The sequence below is a fragment of the Panthera onca genome, chromosome B1, assembly GCF_046562875.1.
Source record: "Panthera onca isolate mPanOnc1 chromosome B1, mPanOnc1 haplotype 2, whole genome shotgun sequence".
In the NCBI taxonomy this organism is placed as follows: Eukaryota; Metazoa; Chordata; class Mammalia; order Carnivora; family Felidae; genus Panthera; species Panthera onca.
Genome location: NC_138342.1, coordinates 16,235,716 through 16,261,627, shown reverse-complemented (window position 1 = coordinate 16,261,627; position 25,912 = coordinate 16,235,716). Strand labels below are relative to the sequence as shown.

The 25,912-nt window shown below is 38.6% G+C and overlaps 1 protein-coding gene across 3 annotated transcripts in view; it reads right to left on the bottom strand.

Annotated features, from left to right (window-relative positions):
• SLIT2 (slit guidance ligand 2) overlaps window positions 1–25,912 on the bottom strand; it is a 375,056-nt gene that overhangs the window by 22,927 nt on the left and 326,217 nt on the right. For all 3 annotated transcript variants that reach the window (XM_060655343.3, XM_060655344.3, XM_060655345.3), the window contains 3 exons: window positions 6,959–7,052; window positions 547–684; window positions 196–436 (listed from right to left, as the gene is read on the bottom strand). In XM_060655343.3, coding sequence (XP_060511326.1) covers window positions 196–436; window positions 547–684; window positions 6,959–7,052 — 473 coding nt within the window. The remainder of the gene's footprint in view (window positions 1–195; window positions 437–546; window positions 685–6,958; window positions 7,053–25,912) is intronic.

Here is a 25,912-nt window from a genome sequence, read left to right as displayed (position 1 = left end):
AGTTTTGAAAAATACAGATGTTATAGAGAAGAATAACTGAAGATTTTCATACAGAGAACATTTTCTGTCACTGCGTTGTGCAGTCGATAACTGTCTCTTTAGGAAATAGTATCACTCACAAACTACCAGAGGTTTATGATTTAGTTAAATGTGGTTTAGGATGAAATCAGCCCTTGCTGGTGGGGGATGTCTTACCTGCAGAGTGATGTTCGTTTGTGGACGGACCTTGGCTGAAGGAATTTGAAGATAAGACTCTTTGTTTACAAAATTCACACTAACCAACTTTTCACACTTCTCTCCCTGGTAGCCTGGCAAACACTGGCATATTGGCTCATTTATCCTGATGATGCACTGGGCACCATTCTGGCAATCAAAATTATCACAGGGGCTGGTACGAGGGAGGACCATGGGTGGAGAAAATTCGCAGAACAAGCCACTAAAGGAAACAGAAAGAACACATTGCTTTTAGTTGCGTGTGAATTGCATGAGAATTGCGGTCTTTCTGTAAGACTTCGCTCTACCACAAATCTCTATTTCTACTTTTACCTGTAGCCTTCGGGGCAGATGCACGTATAGCCATTCACGGCATCTGTGCAGTGGGCTCCGTTTTTGCATTTGTTATCTTGGCAGTCATCAAAGTCAATGTCGCAGTGCTCGCCTATGTATCCTGGTGTGCAGTCACATCTGTTTGAACAAGTAGGTAAACAGTTTCAAACTGAACTGAGCCAAGGTAAGCAAAACAGTTGCATTTCATCTAGGAAAAAAGGGCTCTATCTTTAGAAAACATAGTACACCTAGAACTAAGGTAGCAGTGTTTGTCAACTAAACTTCAATGAAAGTACATTAAAACTAAAACAAAACACTCAAAACTTATATAGAACAGGCTCATCGAGTCCCCAAATTAATAGATCCCTAGAAAACAGTTATTCCATGTTTTCTCCCTGGGATCTGTCAGAATGGTGATAATTAGTAAGCATCCATGAACCAAATGAGGATGCAAATGTGCAGGTGTCCCTCCTTCCTTCTCTCCTCCCCCCATCTTGTTTGCTTTCTTCCGTCCCTCCCCTCTCCTCCATCTTCCCATCTTCTCCCTCCTTCTCCCCTCCATCCTCTCTCCCTTCCCTCCCTCCACCCTGACTATTTTTGCTTAGAGTGTCCTCTATTTTCATTTGCTCTAACTCCTTTGAACAGTTGAGACAATGGAAGTGCTATGTTATAAAATTTACCAAAAATATTAAACACATTTTAAAATAATTAACATTTTTGTTTCCTAATAGAGAATGGATGTATTGGGGAGGCTGGGTGGCTTAGTCGGTTAAGGTTCTAACTCTTGGTTTCAGCTCTGGTCATGATCTCACAGCTCCTTGAGATCGAGCCCCATGTCGGGCTCTGTGCTGATGGTGCAGAGCCTGCTTGGGATTCTCTCTCTGTCTCTGTCTCTCTCTCTGCCACTACCCTGCTCGTGCTCTCATTCTCTCTCTCTATATCTCTATCTCTATCTCTATCTCTATCTCTATCTCTATCTCTATCTCTATCTCTATCTACAAATAGATATAGATATAATTTAAATAAAAGAAAAAAAAAGAGAATGGATGTATTGGAATCAAATAGTATTTTATGAAAAAAAAAAAGTCAGCATTGGAAACCTTAATTCATAATGAATCCAGACAATCATTATGGCAGAGGTTGGCTGACCTAGTGGAGCAGGACAGGGAAACTGATTTAAAAAAAAATCCAGGGGCCAATTCCATGGATAGCTTTCAGCTTGTTTGTTCACTCTGGTGGCCCCGGGGAAGGATGGGTCTCAGATGCACTGATGAAGAACCGTCATGCGTACACGTGGTGTTCTCTGAGCACTTCCTAGGTGCTATGCCCTGTTCTAACCACTTTGCATATGTGGATTCACGGAATCCTTCTCCATGATCCTGTGACAGCAGTATCACCACTACCTCACATGACAGGTGAGAAAACTAACAGACAAACTGGTTAAGGGATTTACCCAAGGGCACTCGACTTGTAACTGCCACAGCCAAGGTACTAAACCCAAGCAATCTGACAAGAGAGCCTGGATTTCTCACCACTGAAGGATGAAATACTTTATCGTTGCCTGTGGAGAAAGTAGCATGGCGTGTGCAGTGCTTTTCAATCTGTGCTTTGAGGGGCGAAAAGGGACCCCTGAAGGGAAGGAGGCTATTGGCAGTTTCCTGTTTCCCTCCCCTCTCCCCTCTCTCCCAACACTCTCTTGTTGTGATTTATTAGTTTTCACACATTGGGCTTCCATGAGTATTTCTGTTTTGGGTTTAAGAGAGGGCTCACTGACTTTAAAAAACAAATAAACCAGGAAACTATGGCTTATTTAGCTTTATAGAATTCTGATGTTGCAGTTAGAACTGGGTTTGTAGTCTGGCGTCATCCTTACATGTACACGATCTTGACTAACTTACTTAAGCTTCCTAAGTGTTCATGTCTTCATCTGTAACATACACAGTACAAAATAATTTCCACCTCGCAGGTTTGTTAAAAGCTTAAATAAAACCATTATGCTTAAATAAAAACACTATAAAAGAATCATTATGGTGTTTAATACATAATGCATGATCAATAAATGGCAAGTATTTAAAAAATAATTCTATTAAGTCTTAATAATTCTATAAAAGTCTTTGTGGTTTACTGTTTACTAATGTTCCAGTTTTTGATTTTAAAGCCATTAGGATTTAAATGAATGAGGATAATTAAAAATGCCCAAGTGAATGTGGACATTACTGAACACTGAGGGTTTTCTCTGAAAATGCAAAATCAGGATTTAAGAGTTACTGGAGGGCTGATGAATTAAAATAAATGGGGGTATATACCCTCTAAGGAGAACAAACTTTCAGCTCCGCATGTACAAATTAGGAAAATAAAATGAGCTCACTGAGGAAGCATGCTTGCTCTAGAGCCAGTGGTTTTAATGCTAAATCCTAACAAAGCAAAGTAAACAACAAGTCTGAAGTTAAATGGATCCTAAGTGGCCATATACATTCTCAAATAGATGGACAAAGTCTGAGAAGAGAGCTTCCATCAATGTTAATGTGAGCAGAGCCGCTGAAATGCCAGGCATTAAAAGAAGAAATGCTTTGAAACACTCTGAATTATTTATCTGAGAAAAGAAATCAAAGTAAAAGATAAGAGAACCACACATTCACCACCAGTGGCTAAGAGCTGTTTCATATTCTCTTCTCTACAAATACTATTTTTCAAGCCCATTAGAACTTGGAGTCACGTTATGACCAACATTTTTTTTTTTGTCTTTCTTTTGCTCCTCAGATCAAATTTCAAAACAAAAGAAAATATTTAATTAAGAATTCCTTAAGGTTTGTATTATCAATAAAACCTATCACATTCCCTCAACTCTATTATCTGCCAAGGAGTGAGGAAGAAAGCAAAGACTATAAAATATACTGTTTAAGAGTCTCATGCTCTACCGACTGAGCTAGCCGGGCGCCCTAAAATATACTGTTTAGAAGCCCAAAAGCTGACTAAGGAAGATGCATGCTTGAAAATACTGCTTATGGCATATGATGGTCTAAAAATATCTCAAAGCAATTTAGGAGATTTATGAGGTATATAATAAAGCAAGAAAAGTAAAACCAGCTGTTAGCTTAGTAGTAAGAAAATGAATTTGAAGTTCACAGTACAGTTTGTCCAAACAACATTTGTCAATAGAGATTTTCTTTAGCACTTCGTGTCCTTTTGGTTTCTAAGCCCATTTTCTTTTTGCAACTCCCTTCGTGACAATGTGCAATTATTTTTTTTCCAATATATGAAGTTTATTGTCAAATTGGTTTCCATACAACACCCAGTGCTCATCCCAAAAGGTGCCCTCCTCAATACCCATCACCCACCCTCCCCTCCCTCCCAACCCCCCTGCAATTATTTATAATATGGGAGTGATTGCACACACTGTGACGTCACCTGCTTTCTGCTAAACTACATACAGCCATAAAACAAGCTCACAAATTACTGCTGAAAACAATAGGTTCCCAAATCAGCTAACCCATGATGCAGGAGGATGCACTTCTGAGAGTGTAATTTAATCGATAGTAATAGAAGATACTGAATTAAGGAGTAGTCTTTTAAAGACAAACTCCCTCATTTTTTAGTGGTTTCCATTAAGTCTCACTAACACTTTATCTTACAATCACAATGCACAAAGCCCTGTGAAACCTGTGTGGCAGATAAACAGTTCTAGAAAACCACTTCTCTGACTGGTGAATTTCTCTGAGAAAGGATATTTGTTATGTAAGTGGTGGATTTTCAATTCGCCAAATTTAACTGCGGGCAGATCAAAGGCATTAGGAGTTAAAGTAACTGACATACAGTACTTGGGTGAACAAAATGCAATGAAGCATTTTTGTATCAGTAAAGATTTCAAGAAGACGTCCGTTTTTTTGCATGGGATTGTAAACTAAAATATAATGAAAAGTAGAATTCAAAGATATTATTTTCTTTTTCAACAAGGTATCAAATGGAGTCAGCAGGTGCTGTAACTAAAACTGTGTTTGTATATTCTAAAATTTTAGGGGTACCTGGCTGGCTCAGTTGGGTAGAGCATGTGACTCCTGATCTCAGGGTTGTGAGTTCAAGCCCCAAGTCGGGCATGAAGCTTACTTAAAAAAATTAAAAAAAAAGTATTCAAGGAAACTGGCGTCTCAATTGGTTGAGCATCTGACTCTTTAAAAAAAATTTTTTTAATGTGTATTTATTTTTGACATAGAGAGAAAGGCAGCATGAACAGGGCAGGGGCAGAAAGAGAGGGAGACACAGATTCCAAAGCAGGCTCCAGGCTCTGAGCTGTCAGCACAGAGCCAGACGTGGGGCTTGAACCCACGAACCATGAGATCGTGACCTGAACTGAAGTCAGATGCTCAACCAACTGAGCCACCCAGGCACCCCGAGAGTCCAACTCTTGATTTTGGCTCAGGTCATGGATCCCAGGGTTGTGGGACTGAGCCCCATGTTGGGCTTTGCATTGAGTGTGGAGCCTGCTTAAGATTCCCTCTTTCTCTCCCTCTGCCCCCTCCCCTGCTTACTCTCTTTCTCTCTAAAATAAATAATAATAATAATAATAATAATAATAATAATAAAATTTTGAACAAATTGAGTAAAAAATATTCTGTAACTACAACGAGCATAAACATTTTATTCAGATTGATTTTTGAAAGGCAGGGGTTCTGGAGGTACTGACCCTATCTCCCATTCAACTCAGAATGTCTGATAATGTGTGGACAAGTATCAAACTGTTAGAAATCCAGCTCACCTCCCATCTTCTCTTACAAAATTGTCCCCGACCTGAGTAATTTTTTAATTCTTTGAATCCTATGGCAATTAAGCTTGAGTCATTTCACTGAGAAGAGAAAGTATGTGAATGTGAGTTGCTATAAAACACTATATAACGGGGGTGTCTGTATGGCTCAGTCAGTTAAGTGTCTGGCTCTCGACTTTGGCTCAGATCATGATCTCATGGTTCATGAGTTTGAGTCCCGCATTGGGCTCTGTGCCCACAGTGCGGAGCCTGCTTGGGATTCTCTCTCTCCCCCTCTCCCTGCCTCTCTCCCCTGGCTCACTCTCTCCCTCTCTCTCAAAATAAATAAACTTAAAAAAAAAAAAAACTCTATATAACATAACATGGGCACCCTGTCCCATGGCAGGTACCCAATACATAGTGGGCAAAAGAACAAATAATTCTATTTGTTGATTGTCTGATGTAAGCACGGCTCAACTCTTGAACCCAGCTGTCTCATTCCTGAGCATCCAGCGTATCTTCTATAACAAACCATCTGTAATGTTAATCAACTACAAAACTTCTTAGAGGTAACCTATATTAGAAAAATCATCCAACTGGGAAATGTAAGACCTAGCTCCCACCCCTGCCAATGAATAACCTTGAGATCTTTGGACAGCCACCAACCTGTCTGGGCCATGGTTTCCTCATGTTTAAAATGAATTCGGACCAGATGATCTCTAAACCACTGTCAGCTCTAAGAAGAGAACCTTACTATTGATAGGCCCTTAAACTATTTCAGGATTGTAGCAAAGAAATAATTTAATCTGATACCGAACATATTTCAGGAAGATTACTGAGGAGGGAAAAGCAGCAATTTTGAAGTTCTGAGTTCACTTGAGGGAGCCCTCTATCTACAGTGACTGTATGCTTTATCATCCCACAGAAGGCAAATGTAAGGTGAAAGAGGGGCTATTAATAATTATGCTAAGACAACAGGCATAAACTGGAACTGTCCCAGGGCAACCTGGGACATAAGGTTCCCTCCATCTTCCTCACCTCGGAGAGTTAAGAATTGTTGCAGACCAAAGAAACTTCAGTTACATTAAAGTCCCTATTTACCACCAACTTACATTCAGATAATAAAGTGCCTAGTAGATACTACAAATTTATTTGTCCTTCAATAGTTTTAAGTTTCGTTTATTTTGAGAGAGAGAGAGAGAGAGAGCGTGTGAGCACAAGTGGGGGAGGGACAGAGAGAAAATCCGAAGCAAGCTCTGTGCCATCAGTGTGCAGCCCAATGTAGGGCTTGAACTCAGGAACTGTGAGACCATGACCTGAGCTGAAATCAAGACTCAAGACACTTAACCGACTGAGCCACCCAGGTGCCCCTTACGTGGCCTTCAAATACATTTAAGTAAACACAGTCAAAGGCTAATTTATTTCATACGTGACTTCCCAGGAAGAGCCATGGAACGAAAGGAAATGCTGTCTTTCATTTTCTTTAGCGTACTAAAAAAAAAAGTCCATGTTGTATATCAGCATTTATAAAAATCCCACTGACACTGGAGAGTATGTCCCTTTCGTCCCCAGCAAAGGTGTGAAGCAAGGTCCTGAAAGGAAGGTGAAGAAACAGGTTCCTGAAGAACCCCCCCCCCCCCCCCACTGGGAGCCCCGAGGCAGCCTCTGACTTACTTGAATCCCTTTGGCATCAGGATGCACTTGGAGTCATGCTGGCAGGGGTTCAGGTCCTGGGCACAGAAGTCCAGCTTCTCCTCACACAACTCGCCTGTTAACACGGCAAACGGTGTTAGTTCACAGACAAAGGTTAACAGGCTTCCCGCCAGCAGGCTGTCAGGGGCCTCAGAGGTTAGCACAGCTTGTGACTGGGGAAAAAATAAATCACAAGATACGGAAGCAGAAGATCCAAAGGGCTGGTTATGCTGCTACACAGTCAGGATTTGGGATAACACAACTATTGTGATTTGCAACTAATAGGAGCCCCTTTAGAACACACTGTTGGAATGAGAAAAAGGAAATCTGAATGCTTTTCATTTTCTGTTGTTTCGTTTGTTTTAATTTGGACTTTTTAGGGGCGCCTGGGTGGCTCAGTCGGTTAAGCATCCAACCTCGGCTCAGGTCATGATCTCATGGTTCCTGAGTTCCAGCCCCGCGTCGGGCTTTGTGCTGACAGCTCAGAGTCTGGAACCTGCTTCGGATTCTGTGTCTCCCTTTCTCTCTGCTCCTCCCCCACTCATGCTCTATCTGTCTGTCTCTCAAAAGTGAATAAACGTTAAAAAAATTAATTTGGACTTTTTACTGAGGTATAGCATATACCCAAAGAATAAATGAATAGCTAACAAATATTCACATACTGAACCCACTAACGTAACCAGCATCCACATCCAGAAACATACCATTTACCAGCATCCCAGAGACCTGACCCCAAGGCGAGTAACCACTGTCCTAACAGGACCAAACATGAGTTGTGCCTGTTTCTGAATGTGACAGAAATAGACTCATTTGGTATGTACCCCTTTATGTCTGGCCCGTTCTGTGGTTTTATGTTTGGAAAACTAATCCTCATATCTTCATAGTCTCCAAGGTCTCATAAAGTCTGGGAGAAAAAGATGTTGTTTCTCTCTTATGACTTAATTGCAACGGCTAATAGACTACTCCTTAGTTAAAGCCACTAAGAAAAAAGCAAAAGGAGAACCAATCTGGACAGAGTATCAGTTAACTCATAAAGAACAAATTTTATCAATAAATGAGAACTAAAAGCATAACCATGCAGATTCTAGACACTTTATGGTGAATTGCATGCCTGCGAATCTCTTAAGAAATTTCTTCAGATATAAATAATATGGTCGTATCTTATTTTCAGATATATTTGGCTAAATAATGATTTTTGGTGAGACTTTCCCAATCACTGTGGGAGATAATAAATAACTAGGAAGATACAAAATTTAAAAGTCACCTCCTTTTCTACCTTACCTCTAAATCACTTTTTAATTGTGTTATATGCGATAAGTGAATGAATACAGTGACACATCCAGACAGCTGTTCATTTCCAAGAAACTATTAGAACTTTCATTCATTCAAAGTGTGTGGATTTAAACAGCATTGTTTAAAAACCAGGAGTTTGCACACATTCCTTTGTTATAAGACTATCCTTTTAAGGAAAAACTTTGCTAACTGGTAGAAAGAGTTGCTTAGCAACTCAATGTAGCATATTCAAGAATCTGTATCCATGATGCAAATATATAAATGTAGTCAGTTATTACGTCAATTTGGTGTATGATAAGTTAGTTTTTTTTTCTGTCTCTTAAAATGAACTAATTACATTGAAAGTCTCATGGATTTCTTCTTTGTAAGAAAGTTGTCTGTGTCTCTAGATTTGTGATACAGAAAGTTTTTAACAACATATAAATGATGAGCTACTTTTAAACAGGGTTTATATAAAGCTTTTCACTTTCAGTTAGTATTATTTTAAGTAATACATCTTGATGGAATTTATTCATTATAATTTATCAGCCTACCATGAGGAAATAATTTTGAATTTTCCAATCAAACCTATTTGGTTGGATACAGGTTGTTTATAGTAATCTATAGACAAGGTAGGTTGTAGTAACTGATGATAGAGAGGGACCATATAAGATATATATAATAAGTATATATTGTATATTGACCATAAAATATATATATATATATATATATATATATATATATATATATATAGTTTTCCACTCAATACTCAATAAGAAATTGCTTTAAAAATTATAAAAGGGGAAATGTTTGATTTCTTAGTCACTTAGATCCACTCCAACCCAACTCAATCCAATCTAATCAAGCTGACTTATACCACAGCTCATAAGGATTTACAAAGAGAAATTCATCTCTTAAGAGAAGAAATTAGAGTTGACCCTTTCTCCTCCACCAGGTGTTTCTCCATAAACTTGATGTGGAAAGGAAGAAGAAAGGAGATGGTTGTAAGACACTGTTGGCTAAACAGACTGGCCATTCTCTAATTAACAGCTTTAAGGCAAAACATGCTAATTTGAATGTGAAAAGCTATACTGATGTGAAGTGTTCCTTAATTTGCAAGGAATCTATCTTCTAAGAACAGCACAGCAGCAGTATTAATCATTACTAAACTTGTGTATGATAGTTTTTTGTGACCAATACATAACTACACATTTGATTCTGGTGAAGATGGGCTGATTACTTCAAAAAGGATCTGTCTCCCTTTAAGTGTCACCAAATATTACAATACTAACAAATATTATATTCCATCACTCACTTTTGAAGCCAAATTTTGCAACCTATACTCTTGTCTCCTGTGTCTATTTATGATTTTATGAATTTATCTCAACTCCAGGTCTGGGCTAATGGTGTTTCCTTTTGTTTTAGTAACTTCAATAAGTTCTGTTGTCAATTTTTCCATCCATTATATGTCCCCTCTTTATGAGTTTGTTAGCTATCTACAATTTTTATATTTCATGTTTGCCTGTGCCTATCTTATGGCACATCTATTGTATGAATTTACTTATTGACTTAATAAATATTTATACAGTGTTTACTGCTGTGTGCCAGACAGTTTCAAACACTGTATAAATATGGAGTTGCTTAATGTTCCTGACAACCATTTAAAAAGGAAAGGGCACAGGGCTGTATGGTTTTGGATGTGATGGATATTACTGGTGTTTACCTCATTCCTTTCTTTGACTGTAAGAGCACTGAGAGCAGTATTCTTGGCATATTTGCCTTCCTATCTATAAAGTATGATGTTATGACACACTAAAATAATAGTTATTGAAAAAAGATACATGTTTTTTAAGATAAGAGTGCTATCTTGTTGACCTATATTCAACTTGGACTTCAATTTAGCATTTAGACAATTTTCTGTTCAATGGGTAATAGTCACCCATAATTAATAATAAGTACTTATGACTTTCCTTTAAGCATTACTTTAACTTTCCTCTGGCCAAATATTAAATGTTTTCATTGGACTATTTATTTTTTTCAAATTATATTGGATTCTGCTGTGTTGGAGTGAAGGTAGTTTTAAAGTTCAAATACTGTCCCACAGAGGTGAAACTCAAGAACTGAGCATAAGATGGGAATTGTAGCAAGCTCCATAGACAAATGTACAAGTTTGGATCTACTTCTCAACAAGTAAAGAAAAGTTGGACATTTGAAAGCTGCATTCGTTTTCCAGGAAGAACAGAAATAAAATGCACTAACATTAGTTCACTCATATGCTTTTAGTTACTATTGAAAATTTCTCCTAAAACTTATAGTATTGAGTGAACATTATGCCTGCCCCTTCCTTCCTTCCTTGTCTCTTTCTTTCTTTCTTTCTTTTTCTTTCTTTCTTTCTTTCTTTCTTTCTTTCTTTCTTTCTTTCTTTCTTTCTCTTTCCCTGTACTTCCTTCACTCTTTCTTTTCTTTTCTTTCTTTCTTTCTTTCTTTTTCTTTCTTTCTTTCTTTCTTTCTTTCTTTCTCTGTATTTCCTTCTCTCTTTCTCTCTTTCCCTTTCTTTCTCTTTCTTTCTTTCTTTCTTTCTTTCCTTTCCCTGTATTTCTTTCTTTCTTTCTTTCTTTCTTTCTTTCTTTCTTTCTTTCTTTCTTTCTCTTTCCCTGTATTTTTCTCTCTTTCTTTCCCTGTATTTTTCTTTCTTTCTTTCTTTCTTTTTCTCTTTCTTTCTTTCTTTCTTTTTCTTTCTTTCTTTTTCTTCTTTCTTCCTTTCCTTTCCGCTCCTCTCCTCTCCTCTCCTCTCCTCTCCCTTTCCCTTCCCTTTCCCTTTCCCTTTCCCTTTCCCTTTCCCTTTCCCTTTCCCTTTCCCTTCCCTTCCCTTCCTTCTTTCTATGTGTAGCCAGAGCTAGTACCAAATTAGTGAAAAAATCAGGGAAAAATAATGGAAAATAAGGTAACTGTATTTGCTTTTTTGATGCTCCAGGGCCTGCCTGATATAATATCAAGCAGATATTCCTCCTGAGATGATAAAATATGAGGTGATAAGGAAAGGTGGAAACATTCTTTATTGTACCACACATAGTTAATGTTATAATCTGTTATCCTGTAAGCGGGTCTTTATGTTTTTAACATGGAAGTAGGAAAGATATGTCAGCTCACTGGGGTGGTTAAGGGCAATGTAGTTGCATACTGGTTAAATCTCAGTACCCATGAACCCCTCAAGATACAGGGGTCTAGACAAACATTGACTCCATAATTTGGCTCCAATCCACTCTGCTAAATCCTAGGAAATCCTATTTTTTATTTGCTTTCAGGTATGTACCCTTAAAAGTCTCAAGTGACAAATCAATAGCGTGGAACAAAATGGTTGCCTGGCATTTATGATTTCACTTCTAATCAGATGAGTAAATTAAATTGCCTTATGCTTGCAATTTTAGACTTTGTGTGTGTGTGAGAGAGAAAGAGAATTAAAAAATGTTTTTAATGTTTATTCTTGAGAGAGAGCAAGAGCAAGAGAGAGAGAGAGAGAGAGGGACAGCGTGAGCAGGGAAGGAGCAGAGAGAGAGGGAGACACAGAATCCGAAACAGGCTCTAGGCTTTGAGCTGTCAGTACAGAGCCTGATGCGGGGCTTGAACTCACAAACCACAAGATCATGACCTGAGCCAAAGTCAGACGCTTTATCTATTGAGCCACCCAGGTGCCCTGAGAGAGAGAGAATTTAAAAAGGGATGTGTGTGTGTGTGTGTGTGTGTGTGTGTGTGTGTGTCCATGTGATATCTACGTTTTGGAGAAGAAGTGGAGAATGGTCATCCAGGAAACCTATCATTATTTCTTCAGAGAAACAGAGGTTAGTGAATGAAGTGCTATAACTTGTGAATAAAAAAACACTGTATCTAAGGGGCGCCTGGGTGGCTCAGTAGGTTGAGTGTCCGACTTCAGCTCAGGTCATGATCTTGCAGTCTGTGGGTTCAAGCCCCGCATCGGACTCTGTGCTGACAGCTCAGTGCCTGGAGCTTGCTTTGGATTCTGTGTCTCCCTCTCTCTCTGCCCTTCCCCTGCTCATGCTCTGTCTTTCTCTCTCTCTCTCTGTCAAAAATAAATAAACATTAAAAAAAATTAAAAAAAATACTGTATCTCGTAAACAGGTGTCTTTTTCGTAAGAAGATGACATCTAGTTCTTGGATTGCTTCTTCCTGATTGTGTCTATCAGGTCCGTGTGGGGGAGAGTGGGGTTGCAAATGGCCAGGTTCTACAGCTGTACTAGTATGAGCTGCAAGGGATCAAGGCAGGAGTGATGCCCACTCCCCTCAAAGCCCACTCTCGAGGAGGAAATATAATCACTACTTACTGAACACCTGTACATGTGGTTTTTCTGAAGAATTTGATGTAGTGGTAATGTGACCACATATCCGGGCTTACTTAGGACAGTCCTGGTTGATACCCGTTGTCTCAAGGTAATTACCAATAGTGTCCCCATGCACTCACACCGATGACTTCATTTGAATGATAAATGTTATGGTCACCTTGTAGTGGAACACTAGAAGCAAGATCATCAGAATTGGTGCTCTGTTTGGAGTGAGCAGTGAGCCAGCATAAAGAGATACCGGGGAGTAAGTATTCTTAATGGGTGAGATGAAATTTGGGTCGCTGAGTTATTGCTTGGAATGGCCTTCCACAACTTACTCAGTATAAGACAGTGGTCTGGCTGCAGGAAAGTGAACTATTTTATTGTTCTGGGCCCCAATTCTTCATTGGTAAAATGATCTTCTGGAATCGAAATTGTGCAAGGTCAACTGTGGCTCTAAAACAATCTCACGCACACACACAAAGGAAAATGCTTCTACAAAGATGGATAATGCAGGTAGCAAGTTAGCTGCTCAAAATATATTGCATTCAGTGGTGAAAACAAAGTGTCAGTATGTGCTCTGAGCCCTCTGAGGTTGTGATTTCGTGATCTTATTGAAATGAGGCAGAAATCTCAATGCACTTTGATGGTTGTTATGGGAAAGGGTACCTGCAGTCAGCCTTGCCCCCTGCTTCATTTTAGATCTATGAATGTAGCTGATTTTAATGTTCCTTCCTTCTTGAACACCAGGGGCCCTTCCTTTTATCTTCATTTATACTTCTGGCATCTTTGTATAGAGACCGGTGTTAAGGGGCACCTGGGTGGCTCAGTCGGTTAAGCATCCGGCTTCAGCTCAGGTGGTGATCTCATGGTTCGTGAGTTTGAGCCCCGTGTTGGCTCTGTGAAGACAGCTCAGAGCCTGGAGCCTACTTTGGATTCTGTGTCTCCCTCTCTCTGCCCTCTCCTGGTTGCACTGTCTCTGTCTCTGTCTCTCTCTCTCTCAAAATTCAACATTAAAAAAAAAATAAAAAAGAAATGCCTGTGCTAATGCTAGGAGTAAAAGGGTGAACTATTATAATAGCAACAAAATTATATTCCTATTCTCATGGAGATTATACACGAGAGGAAGAGGAGAGAGATGTTAGTCAATAATTTCAAAGTAGTTATAAGATTGCTGGTGTGATAAAGGCCAAGTGGAAGATGTCATGGTGCTTTAGGAGGGGGACTGACCATGTGGGAAGTGCTTTTAAAGAATTTACACTGGGAGGGGAGAGTGAAGAGCAGGGGAGAGGCTCTGTGTAGGAGGCTGTATTCATGGAAAATCTCAGCTCTGAAAGAGTGGGAGTGAATCTGGGAAAACAAGGCACCAGAAGAGGTCACAGAGGCCGGCAGGGGCCATGTGGTAGAACGTGCAGCGGGTACCACTGAAGGCTTTTTAAGTTGGAGGATGGCCAGATGATACCTGCGCTTTAAAAAGAACATTCTGGTTCCAGTGAAGGATGGACCACAAAAGGGCAGATAAAAATGGACATGACGGATGATTCAACTTGCACTTAGGTGGCAGTAGATGAGATGGACGGCCTGGAGAGATGTTTGGGAAGCAGAATTTATGAGAATTTGTGATGGATTGGATGTGAATAGGGGAGAGAGAGGGAGTCATCTCAGACTTCTAGGTTTCCGGTATGTATATATTTGGAAGTACTTCTCAGTGACATAGAGAACACTTGAAATGACCAGGTTTTCTGGGGCAAAATCAGGAGTTTAAAATATAGTGATGTGGTGTTATGGGTTAATTTGGGTCTCCTCTCTCTGTCTCCTAAAAAAGATATGTTGGAATACTCCGGTAGCTCAGAATGCGATCTTATTTAGAGATAGGATCTTTGCAGAGATAATGAAATTAAAATGAAATCATTAGGGTGGGCCCTAATCCATTATGGCTGATGTTCTTATAAGAAAGAAACATATGGCATAGAGAAAAGATTGAAGAGACACAGGGAGAAGATGACCCCACAGGCCAAGGAGAAAGGCCCACATGGATTGTTCCCTCAGAACGGTCAAAAGGAACCAACCCTGCAGACACCTTAATTTCAGATTTTTAGCCTCCAGAACCATGAGTCACTAAATTTCTGTTGTTTAAGCCACCCACTATGTGGTACTTTGTTACAGCAGTAACAGCAAACCAATATAGGTGGTAAATGCTAAATCATTAGAGAATTATAGTGGGGATAAAACTTTCAATTTATGCCATATTTCATTTTTTATTTTTGACCCCTATCTTTTTGCATTCCTATTTCATTTCATGTGGCTGTCCTCTCCTTGTCCTAAAATTTTCTTTTAGGTCTCTGAGATTCTCTAACAGATTCTGGAATAAGTGATGCACAAGGAGAGGGAGTAACCCATGACCATGACCTCTGCACTGCAAAAGAGTCAAGGTCCAGCAGAGCACAGCAGAGTAGGTGGTCTCCACATTTGCTGCGGGGCTGGAAGTCTCCCTGCAAAGCACTGTGTCTGGGTGAATTTGGACCAGTTCCTTGGGCCTCTCTCCAAGGGGAACTGGTGTTAACAGTTAGGGTCTCGCTAACAGGGAAGGCTGCCCAGATGGTAATGAAGATTCTCCTCCTTTTAGGGTATCAAAGGTGACAAGGGCCAAGGGAATCCCAAACTACTGTGTTTGTAGAGAGGGAGAAAAGTGAGTCCAATGTCTTATTTCATCAACTTTACAACGAATTGGGAGATGGGCTTGAACTTTGAATGAAAGCAACAACTAATAATAACTACCAAGTATCTATATTATTATTACTTAAAAATAATAATCAATGTTTTTATTAAATTATGTCAAAGACATCAAAGCTCATGATAAGTGGAGGATGCCTGTGTTGAATCTTGTCACTAATCATAATTTACATTTCCCCCACACGTTCAAATTTCTTAAATATGCCTTTTCTTAAAAAATACTAGTTTAACTCAGGACATTGTTGAAAAATTTTATCCACAGTGATTCTTTGGCAAATCAATGAATAATGAAGATACTATATATTTCGTGGGAGTTAACATTAATGTTTCCTGAAACTAATAAGAATAGTGTAAAAGGAAATCAACTACTAATAATTGGATTAGTTTACATGTACCCTGGTGTGAGAATTTCTTATTTGACCAAAATACAAAGCTGCTTTAGTTTAATAATTTTCATAATAAAATGTTGAGAAGAAATATTTTGAGATAGAACCACAAAATGATTCAAGGACATGCATGATAATGCATGATAAAGTCCTTACTCTGGAGAAGTTACAGTCTGGAAAAATTACAGAAGAAAAAAAGACTCCTAATTTTCCAGTATTCCTTGGGTTTCATTTAGTGACTAAAATATGGACAACATACTGGGGGCACCTGGGTGGCTCATTTGGTTACACATCTGACTCTTGATTTTGGCTCAGGTCATGATCTCATGGTTCTGGTTGGTGGGATCAAACCCTATGTCAGGCTCTGTGGAGAGCCTGATTGTTTCTCTCCCTCCCTCTCTGCCCCTTCCCTGCTTGTGCATTCTCTCTCAAAAATAGATATTTTTTCAAAAAAATGACTTAAAAAATATGGACAGCATCCTGGCTTAGAAACTGGATTACAAACTTTACTACACAGTCCCCAATTCATTAGTACCCCTGATGGGATTTTTCGTCTTGGTAAAGTAAACTAAGAAGACATTTTTGAAGAGTTATCGGGGTGGGAGGGGTAGGGGGTACAATTAGTTGACGTCTGCCTGCCAAGAAATCTGGGCAGCAGCAGGTGTCACCTAGGCTTGTTCAGACCTCAAGGACCGCTGAGCAGAAACAAGGTTGTTATTTGGTCCCTGGATTAGGATTTCTGAAATTTTTCAACTTCAACTCACTCTGCTTAAAATATTAATCTGTTTAAAAAAAATTGTTTTTTTGGGGCGCCTGGGTGGCTCAGTCGGTTGAGCCTCCGACTTCAGCTCAGGTCACGATCTTGCGGTCCGTGAGTTCGAGCCCCGCGTCGGGCTCTGGGCCGATGGCTCAGAGCCTGGAGCCTGCTTCCGATTCTGTGTCTCCCTCTCTCTCTGTGCCTCCCCCGTTCATGCTCTGTCTCTCTCTGTCTCAAAAATAAATAAATGTTAAAAAAAAGAAATTAAAAAAAAATTGTTTTTTTAACGTTTATTCATCTTTTAGAGACAGAGAGAGACAGAGCATGAGCAGGGAAGGGGCAGAGAAATGGGGACAGAGAAATGGGCAGAGAATCTGAAGCAGGCTCCAGGTTCCTAGCTGCCAGCACAGAGCCTGACGCAGGGCTTGAACTCACGAACTCTGAGATCATGACCTGAGCGGAAGTCAGACACGCAACCAACTGAGCCACCCAGGCGCCCCCAAACTATTCATCTGTTTTAGGGGCACCTGGATGGCTCAGTTGATTGAGCATCTGACTCTTGATTTCAGCTCAGGTCATGATCTCAGTTTTGTGGGTTTGGGCCCAGGGTCAGGCTATGCACTGGCAGCATGGAGCCTGCTTGAAATTCTCCCTCTCTCTCTACCCTTCCCCTGCTCACACTCTCTCTTTCTCAAAATAAATAAATAAACTTCAAAAAACATTTCCGTTTTATACCAATAAAGCAATAGGAAAAAGTACATTTGAATTATTAAGTATCTCATTTCTATTTTCAAAAGTTAAATTATAGGTTATAAATGCAGGTTGAGGATGTCTACAAGAAAAACAGTTTTAGATATGGGTACACAGCATTGCTGGAACACTTAACCGTTGCTAGTTTTTTGCTAACATAATCAGATTTAGTTTCTTTTTTCTCTGAGACAGAAAAAACAATCTCAGAGTCCGTTCTGGGAATCCTGGGTGTATGAAGGGGGAGAGGAGGGTTCTGGGGCTGCAACTGCAGGCTGTTCTTGTTCCTATTTATAAGTTCTTACCAAACAAGTTTTTTTTTTTTAAATGCAAAAGGATCATTAATATTGACAATAATAGCAAAGGAACTTATGACAGCAATCTGAATAACTGAACCAGAATTCTGGTGTTAAACTTAATCTGTTATGACACTCTCACATATACTTGTGACAGGGGAGGAAATCTAGTTGAATTCCTTATAGAATCCCCAGGACACAGAGTTTTAGGGGGTCAAGTGCATCATTGTTCAAATATTTGCATTTTGAGTTCTTGCTTGGCTCAGGAAAATCCTGAATGATTGGTAACCATTTTATCTTATTTGAACTGGTGCAGCAAGGGAAGGTATCCAAAACGGTAACCTGCAAATTGCCTGGCACAAACTAGATGCTCGATGGCTGCCGAAAAATGTGAAAGATGGCACTTATTTGATTGCTTTTCAAGGGAAAAAAAACTTTAATTTTTTTTTAATGTTTATTTTTGAAAGAGAGAGAGACACACAGAGACAGAGTGAGAATGGGGGAGGGGCAGAGAGGGAGAGGCAGAAACAGAATCTGAAACAGGCTCCAGGCTCTGAGCTGTCAGCACAGAGCCTGATGCGGGGCTCAAACCCACGAACTGTGAGATCATGACCTGAGCCGAAGTCTGCCGCTCAACCAACTGAACCACCCAAGTGCCGCAAGGGAAAAACAAAAAAACAAAAAACAAAAAACAACAACAAAAACCTTTAAACACATTAATGAAGGAGACCCAGAGATATGAAGAACAACCTAAGGCAGAGCAGAGAATAAGGAAAATCAGTAGCAGATTTGTGTTCTGAGATCCCAGCCTGAGGGATTGCTTTTGCAGGCGGGACTGGATGCACAGCCTGGTGGAGTCTCTGGTATCTGTATAATCTCATCTGCCAAATAATGACGGTTCCAATTGGAAACAGACAGGATGAACTCAGGAATGGTAGGAGTGTGAGTGTCAGTACTTAAGTGACATGTTTGAGAAAGGGAAGACAAAAGGATCTGAATGTTTCTCATTACCAAAATTTTAAAATTCCATCCAATTCCTATAAAAATTTGTATATTTCCCATTTGTTCTTTATTCCTATTAAAAAAAAACAACAAACACATTCTCTCTCCTCTTACAGATCTTTCAGTGTAGCAAGGAGATGGATAAACTGAGAAGAGGGTGGACACAGTTGATGGGATTCTGGGAGTCATCCCAGGACCTGTTAATTGAACTACACCTGCAGGAAAAACATTTCTATTTTCTCCTCTTTTGCAGAACAAGTCCAGCTCTCTTTGTTACATCTTCTGCTTAAGGTTATAATCCCAGGCACCAGAGCATATTAACATGAACAGATGCCCAGTCTCTGATCTGAATATTCAGTATCCTTATCAATGGTGATGGTAATAATTGACTGTATTCATCACTAAGAGTGTGCTGTTATTTCTTCTAATTTTTTTCAAAGAGCCAACTCTTCCTGAGGATCCTTTTTAATAATATGATGCTTTCTTATTTGTGCTCACTATACTGAAATCTGTCCTATCAATTAGAAAGTCCATTGACCTCTAAAATATGATGAATAAAGTACTCAGATCATTCCCACTTCTCTAAACTTAATTAAATCCACTGGTTTGTACAGAAATATAATGAAAAGATATTGAGGGGTTGTGAATTCTTGAAGATCCAATAGTCACTGATAAATGTCCTTTGAGTGCAAAAGGTATGCAAAATGGACCATGGGCAGAAGGTATACATTGCCACAAAGTAACATCATGAGATAAAGTGAATCATACTTCAAAGTAGGAAGGCTCAGGAAAATACTCTATACATTTGGATAAGATATTTCAAACAAGGAAAATCATCTTCTGTTCTCGCTTTTGTTCCAAATAATACGAAAGGGGTTGCTCCATCATGTTTTGTTGGCCAGAAAGTTTGATTAGTCTTCATTCAGAAAAAGATTATGGGGCGCCTGGGTGGCTCAGTCGGTTAAGCGGCCGGCTTCGGCTCAGGTCATGATCTCGCGGTCCGTGAGTTCGAGCCCCGCGTCAGGCTCTGTGCTGATAGCTCAGAGCCTGGAGCCTGTTTCAGATTCTGTGTCTCCTTCTCTCGGACCCTCCCCCGTTCATGCTCTGTCTCTCTCTGTCTCAAAAATAAATAAATGTTAAAAAAAAAAAAAAAAAAAAAAATTAAAAAAAAAAAAAAAAAAGAAAAAGATTATCTTCACTTATCAACTAGTAAAGGAACCATATTATGCTGTCCACTTTCTTGGGATATGAGAGATGATGGCTTTGTACTGGTGAAATAACTGACCCAATTTGAACTTGAAGTACAGAATCAAAGCCAAAGAGTTTGCCTAGTAGATGTTTTATGCATTTAAAAAAGTCACGTTTGATGCTTAGCACAGTGTCCAGCATAAGGTATTTTTAAACATCTTTTGAGTTTTTAAAATGAAAAGTTTACCTCCCCTGAAAATAAACAGAAAAGGAGGTATTTTTCAGTACTTCCTCTTTAGAACACTGGTGTCAAATAATGTGGCCAATCCCAACAACTACTGAAACCTTAGAAATATTTAACACTTATATTCAAGATAAATAAATCCAAACTAGATTGAATAAGGCTTGGTTAAGTTAAACTGTTGTTTTGGGCTCAGTGAGCCTTGCCTACTAACTAAAGAGCAAGTAGGACCTGGTGTTGAAAGGTAGGAAGATGAAAGCAAACCACACAATCTTGTTAGGCTGCCAGAGTATTCTCTCTATTAAAACAGACTGCAGAATAACGGGAATTGAGCCCCCAAACCAAGAGCACACTGTACACACTGTATGTTAGTCAACTTGACAATAAATTATATTAAAAAAATAGTGAAAGAAAAAAATTAAAAGTAAAATAAGATGAAATAAGAGAACCAAAAAACAAAAACAAAACAACCAAAAACCACCCAACAAACAAAAAACAGACTGCAAGCGTGATTGCAACTATATTGATCTTGAAACAAAGACCTTAAACATCTTGAGGCAGAATTAATAACAGGCAATCACTATTATTAAGGTTCATAAAAATTTAAAAAATATAACAAAACCTAAAAAAAAAAAGAAAAAAAACCCAGTCAAATCCAAGAGCTCTTCAGCATTCATTATTTCCTTATACTTCAAGTCAAGTGGGTAAAGAGAACCAGAGACTTATTTCTGAAGTCTTTCCATTTGAAATGTGCATGGAAAACAGAATTACAAAATAATAATTTGAAGATAGTACTTTATCCATTCATCAGTTGATGGACATTTGGGCTCTTTCCATAATTTGGCTATTGTTGAAAGAGGTGCTATAAACATTGAGGAGGGCACTTGTTGGGATGAGCACTGGGTGTTGTATGTAAGCGATGAATCACAGGAGTCTACCCCCAAACAATAAATTATATTAAAAAATAAATAAATAAAAATAAAAAATAAAGTAATACACAAATTGTGGAGATCAGAAAATATAGAGGTATGTAAAGAACATGTAAATTTTGTAATGCAGAAACTAACCAAATCATGTAATGTATATAGAGAAAGAGTTGAAAAAAAAAAAAGAAAGAAAGTACTGAAAAATATGGGAAGAATATATTATGCATATAATCTACTTTAGGTAGGAATTTCTTTATCAAAATTCCCTTAAGGATTCTTAATGCCATTAGGAATGGCAGCCCCTGAGGTTTCTGGAGTATAGATATTTAACACTGTAAGGTGTTGTTCCATACATTCTTCCATGTTATTCTCAGGCATGGATGTGAGGTGGGACAGACGTCATTATCCTTGTTTCCCAGAAAAAAAAAAAAAAAAAAAAAAAAGACTGCCAGAGATCCCAGAGTTGATAATATTAACTATAAGCATAAGAAATCTGAACTTTTCTCCTTAGCTACAAAAATTCATCAGTACCCCACTTGCCTTATATGGAAGGAGGTAGCCTAAAAATCAGGGGAAATAGTTTTGTAGGCATTGATTAGGCACTGTCTTTTTTTTTTTTTTAACTTGTAGATAAAATAGATTGTTTGCCTTCATTTGAATTTTGTGGCTACAGCTTTATTCTTTTCAAATGCACATGAAAGACACTTATGTACAGAGAACTGAAGAGACAGCAGAAGAAAAGCTTGTTTATCACAAACAATTAGGCAGAGCCACTGAGTGATGGGAAATGGTTCCAGGCCTGGAAGATAGCAGCAGATACGAAGGAATTGATTCCAGTGGAAGCCTCCCCACCCCAAATCCCAGTGCATGCCTTGGGGTCAGTTAGACATTGGTTTGCATTCAGATCCCTACTTATAAGGTGTACATCCTCGGGTAAGTGTTTTCTCATCTTTTATACAAGTTATTGCTTAAATTTTTATTGTTCACATCTACAGCGTTCTTTTCAATTAACAATATGTCACCTAATTATGGAGCTTCTTTTTATTTAAGAAAGTTGCTGTCTGCTATAAAGAAGTTGAAATTTAATTTCTTGTGAAGTTTTGGGTTAAAAAATAGAGCAAAGTTTGAGCGCTTTTCAAAGCAAATTCACTCAGCAGGAGATTCTTGGAAAGAGAAGGCATCTTTTATAAACATAAGCATGAAATTTAGTCAACATAGGAAACCACATGGTGATTTAAAATACTATCACACTGCCAACCTTGTTCCTGAGAGTATATATAACTGTTTATGGTATATTCCTATAACAGAACAATTGCTATTATTACTCTGAGATAGAAGCAAACATTAAACATCCCTGCCCCAGACCACCAATTACTTTAGTACTTTTAAAAAGAAAAGATGACATCTGATCAAGGATGTTATTGGATTCGTTAACCTTCAGAGAGCTGCACAGGCTATATTTTAACATTCTAAAATATGAAGCCATTTTTTTTTCATGTTTTTCAACTTAACTCTGTACGTAGTAAGAGTAAGTGACCAAACACAGCATATCACCTGAATAATGCAACAGAAAAAACAATGGAGTCCTTAGCAAGCAGAGACAAAGAGAGCTGCTATATAATGCATTCTATGTTAGCCCTATCATCCTACTGCAAATGTTTCACATATAACCAGAAATGTCAAGACAAGCACATATTGTGCTTTTAGGACACTGTGCCTACACATGACACTTGAAAACGTCCAATCAGCTGAATGAGTAAAAATCCAATGTTATTAGTAATAATTCTGAATCTTCAAGCTAAAATTTCACAAAGATTTCATGATAATTCTCCAGAAATGCCTATCACCCTAATTACTCTAGGACTTCCTTTCCTGGGCCCTGATGTTTTGGGGGATCTATTTGGACCATATTGATGTCTATGATTAGATATAGGTCTTTTTACGCTTTAAAAATACTGCCTAGTAGGGGCGCCTGGGTGGCTCAGTCGGTTAAGCGGCCGACTTCGGCCCAGGTCAAGATCTCACGGTCCGTGAGTTCGAGCCCCGCGTCGGGCTCTGTGCTGACAGCTCAGAGCCTGGAGCCTGTTTCAGATTCTGTGTCTCCCTCTCTCTGACCCTCCCCCGTTCATGCTTTGTCTCTCTTTGTCTCAAAAATAAATAAACGCTAAAAAAAAATTAAAAAAAAAATAAATAAATAAAAATACTGCCTAGTAGTTATGACATTTTATACTGTGTTTGACAATGTGACTCTCAAAATCAACCTCTTGGGCTTTGTAATATTTATTTCATAAAATGTTTTAATAAATACAAACATCTTCCAGTATTTTACATGTTTCAAATTACTAAAGGTGTTAGTTTAATGTCATGGGAAAATTCCCACTATTAAAAAATTTTTATATCTACACCCTATCTCTGTACTGAATGACCTATGTTTTTCATTGTAAAAGTAATTCATGTTTGTGGTATCTTTAAAGAGTAAAAGCATACAGACAAGTAGGAAGTAGAAAACATTCATCTTTCTTTTTAGCCACCCCTTCTTCCCAGAGAATTTCTTTCAGAGCCTTCTGGAAATTGGTGAAGTGCACTTCAGATGCCCTTTTTACAGTGTTTGGCATAGCTATGTGTATGGCAAGGATCTGAATGACTGATTTGAGATACTGGTTTCAGATTTTGTCAACAGTCTTTTTACCGTGTACACACAATAACATCTGTGTAGCTTTAAAAGAAAAAAGGGAAACTAAAATGAAAATCATAGTAGACTTAAAAGGCAACTAACCTTTTTCCACCTCATTCAGATTAGCAGCTGGCAGCGACAAAGACAGAAGAGACAAAAGACTTTTTACATTGCAATACAACAGCAGAGCACACGAAGCCAATGTGCGGCATTAACAGAGAAGCCAAGGGTGAGAGCAAAGTAAAGCAAGGCTCAGATTTCTTACCTACGGCAGGGCCACACGCACAAACATGGAGTAAATGAGGCAAAAGGTAAATGCCATCCCAGGCAGCGAGAGGTCTGCATCTCAACGAGTTCATTTAACAACCAGCAGGTTTACTTTTTAAGACGTGCACTTCATGGTTTGTGTGTGGGCATCGGAGGTTCGGAAAATGAAGAAATAATGGCACAAAATGGAAAAGCTAAAATGGTCTGAATATTTTCCACAAAATACTTTCTAAGTCCTTACATGCCCAATTTGTATGGAAGCTTTCATTTCCTGAACTGATGTCACCCCATTAAGTAATACCATGGTTTATACTGAGACCAACTTTGTGTCATCTTTGTATATGGTCCCATGAGAATAGTGTGAGGAAGCATAGTCTTGACGTAGCTGATCCAGGGTTCTGACTCTTAGGAAACATGCGAAAACATATTTTTCGATTCAAACAACTAAGTTCATACCAGAGCTTGAGAATAAGTGTCAAGTTTTTCAGCTTTGCAGGGATGCTATATACACAATTTTCATTTTTCTAGGTTTTGAGCTAATATACTTTCTAATTTATAACTTGAGGAATTCCATAAAAATATACCTCCAAGATATGCACTCTTTTTAGGAAGGATATAATAATGATTAAAAACAAAAACAATTTTGCAAGCTGAAATTAACACCCCAGACTGAATTTTTAAATTATTTAATTATTCCAGAGTCCTACTTCCTGAATCCTTAGCATTTAAATTTAAAATCCTTAAAATTTAATTTAAAATCACAGTGAATTAAAATTTCCAAAAATTAATCCTCTGAAAAATACTAGCAAGCAACAGTTATATTACGCAACTAGAAGGACAGAGGATGGCTTGAGTTAGGTAGAAAAGAATAGTTTTGGTAACCCAGGTGGGGAAAGTGTTGCGAAGATTAGATAATAAAAAACAATATTGACCCTTAAAAATTATGTTGTCAATCCCTGCAGCAGGAAAGAACGGAGAGTTTTCTCCTCTAATAAATCAATCACTATTTACTGTGGTGTTTTGGTCACAAGGGCTTAAATAAATTTAATTTCCCAATGGCAGTTCATTCTATCGTACAGCCTACCCATCACACAGTAAGTTCTCTGTCAGACTGCTTTCGGGTCTTTGAATTTCCTCCGTTAGCAACGTGATGTCCATTTCTGAGTCTTGACACAAGTGCTAAAGGTAAAGCCTTTCACCATAATAATTTACAACCTTTTCCCATGAAGTTTTATTGTTCCTACTAACCAGTTCACTTTCTCATTGTTTGCCTCTGGGGGTACAGAGTAAAACATCTCCAAACAGAAAAGCAACTTCTGACTTGAGTGATTTTTAAACAATGACAACATGATTATATTCCCTGAGCACAGCACGGTTTCTCTTCCCAGGTCTCGTACTCATTAATCAGATTCCAAACTTAAATCTGAAACAATATAGCCACATTATTAAAAAAAAAAAAAATCCTCCCTAACTGCAGGCTTGGATGAAGTGTGATATGAAACTCTAGAGTCCAATTTATACTTCCTATAATTAAAGGCCACTTATGTGCCACTCATTTCAAAATCTGCAGATGGTTGCTTGATATTTTGTAAATGAGCTCACTTCACATGTGGACCAAAATACTACAGCTAATGGGTGAGTATGTGCCCAGTTTAGATATCTGCTCTAATGCCAACTGTCAAACTCCTTCTTGTCCCCAAGACCCAGCCCAGTGACAGTGGTAATATCTCCATGTTTTGTACACTGTGAGCTTTCTACTGAGTTCAGTATTTTTGTTAATTCTTTGCCCAAATTAAGGCAAACCAGTATTTGCAATAGCTATGACTAAAAACATCTAAGAGTCTCAGTTCTTGTTGAGAACTGTGATTCTGGACAGACAGTCATGGCAGGTTCCCACATGATGGCCTTTATAGATGTCACATTTTGGCTAAAAAGTGGTTTTGCTAAACTTTGGGGTTTTTTGATGTGTTTCATAAAAAGAGATCTGACACGGGGAAAATGAGGCTTCATAACACTTCTAGAGGAAGTTGCAGTGAACTGGATCACTTAGGATGGAGAAAACGTGATCAAGAGGAGAAGGTACAGGAAGGAAGCTTGGGAGAGAAGGTAA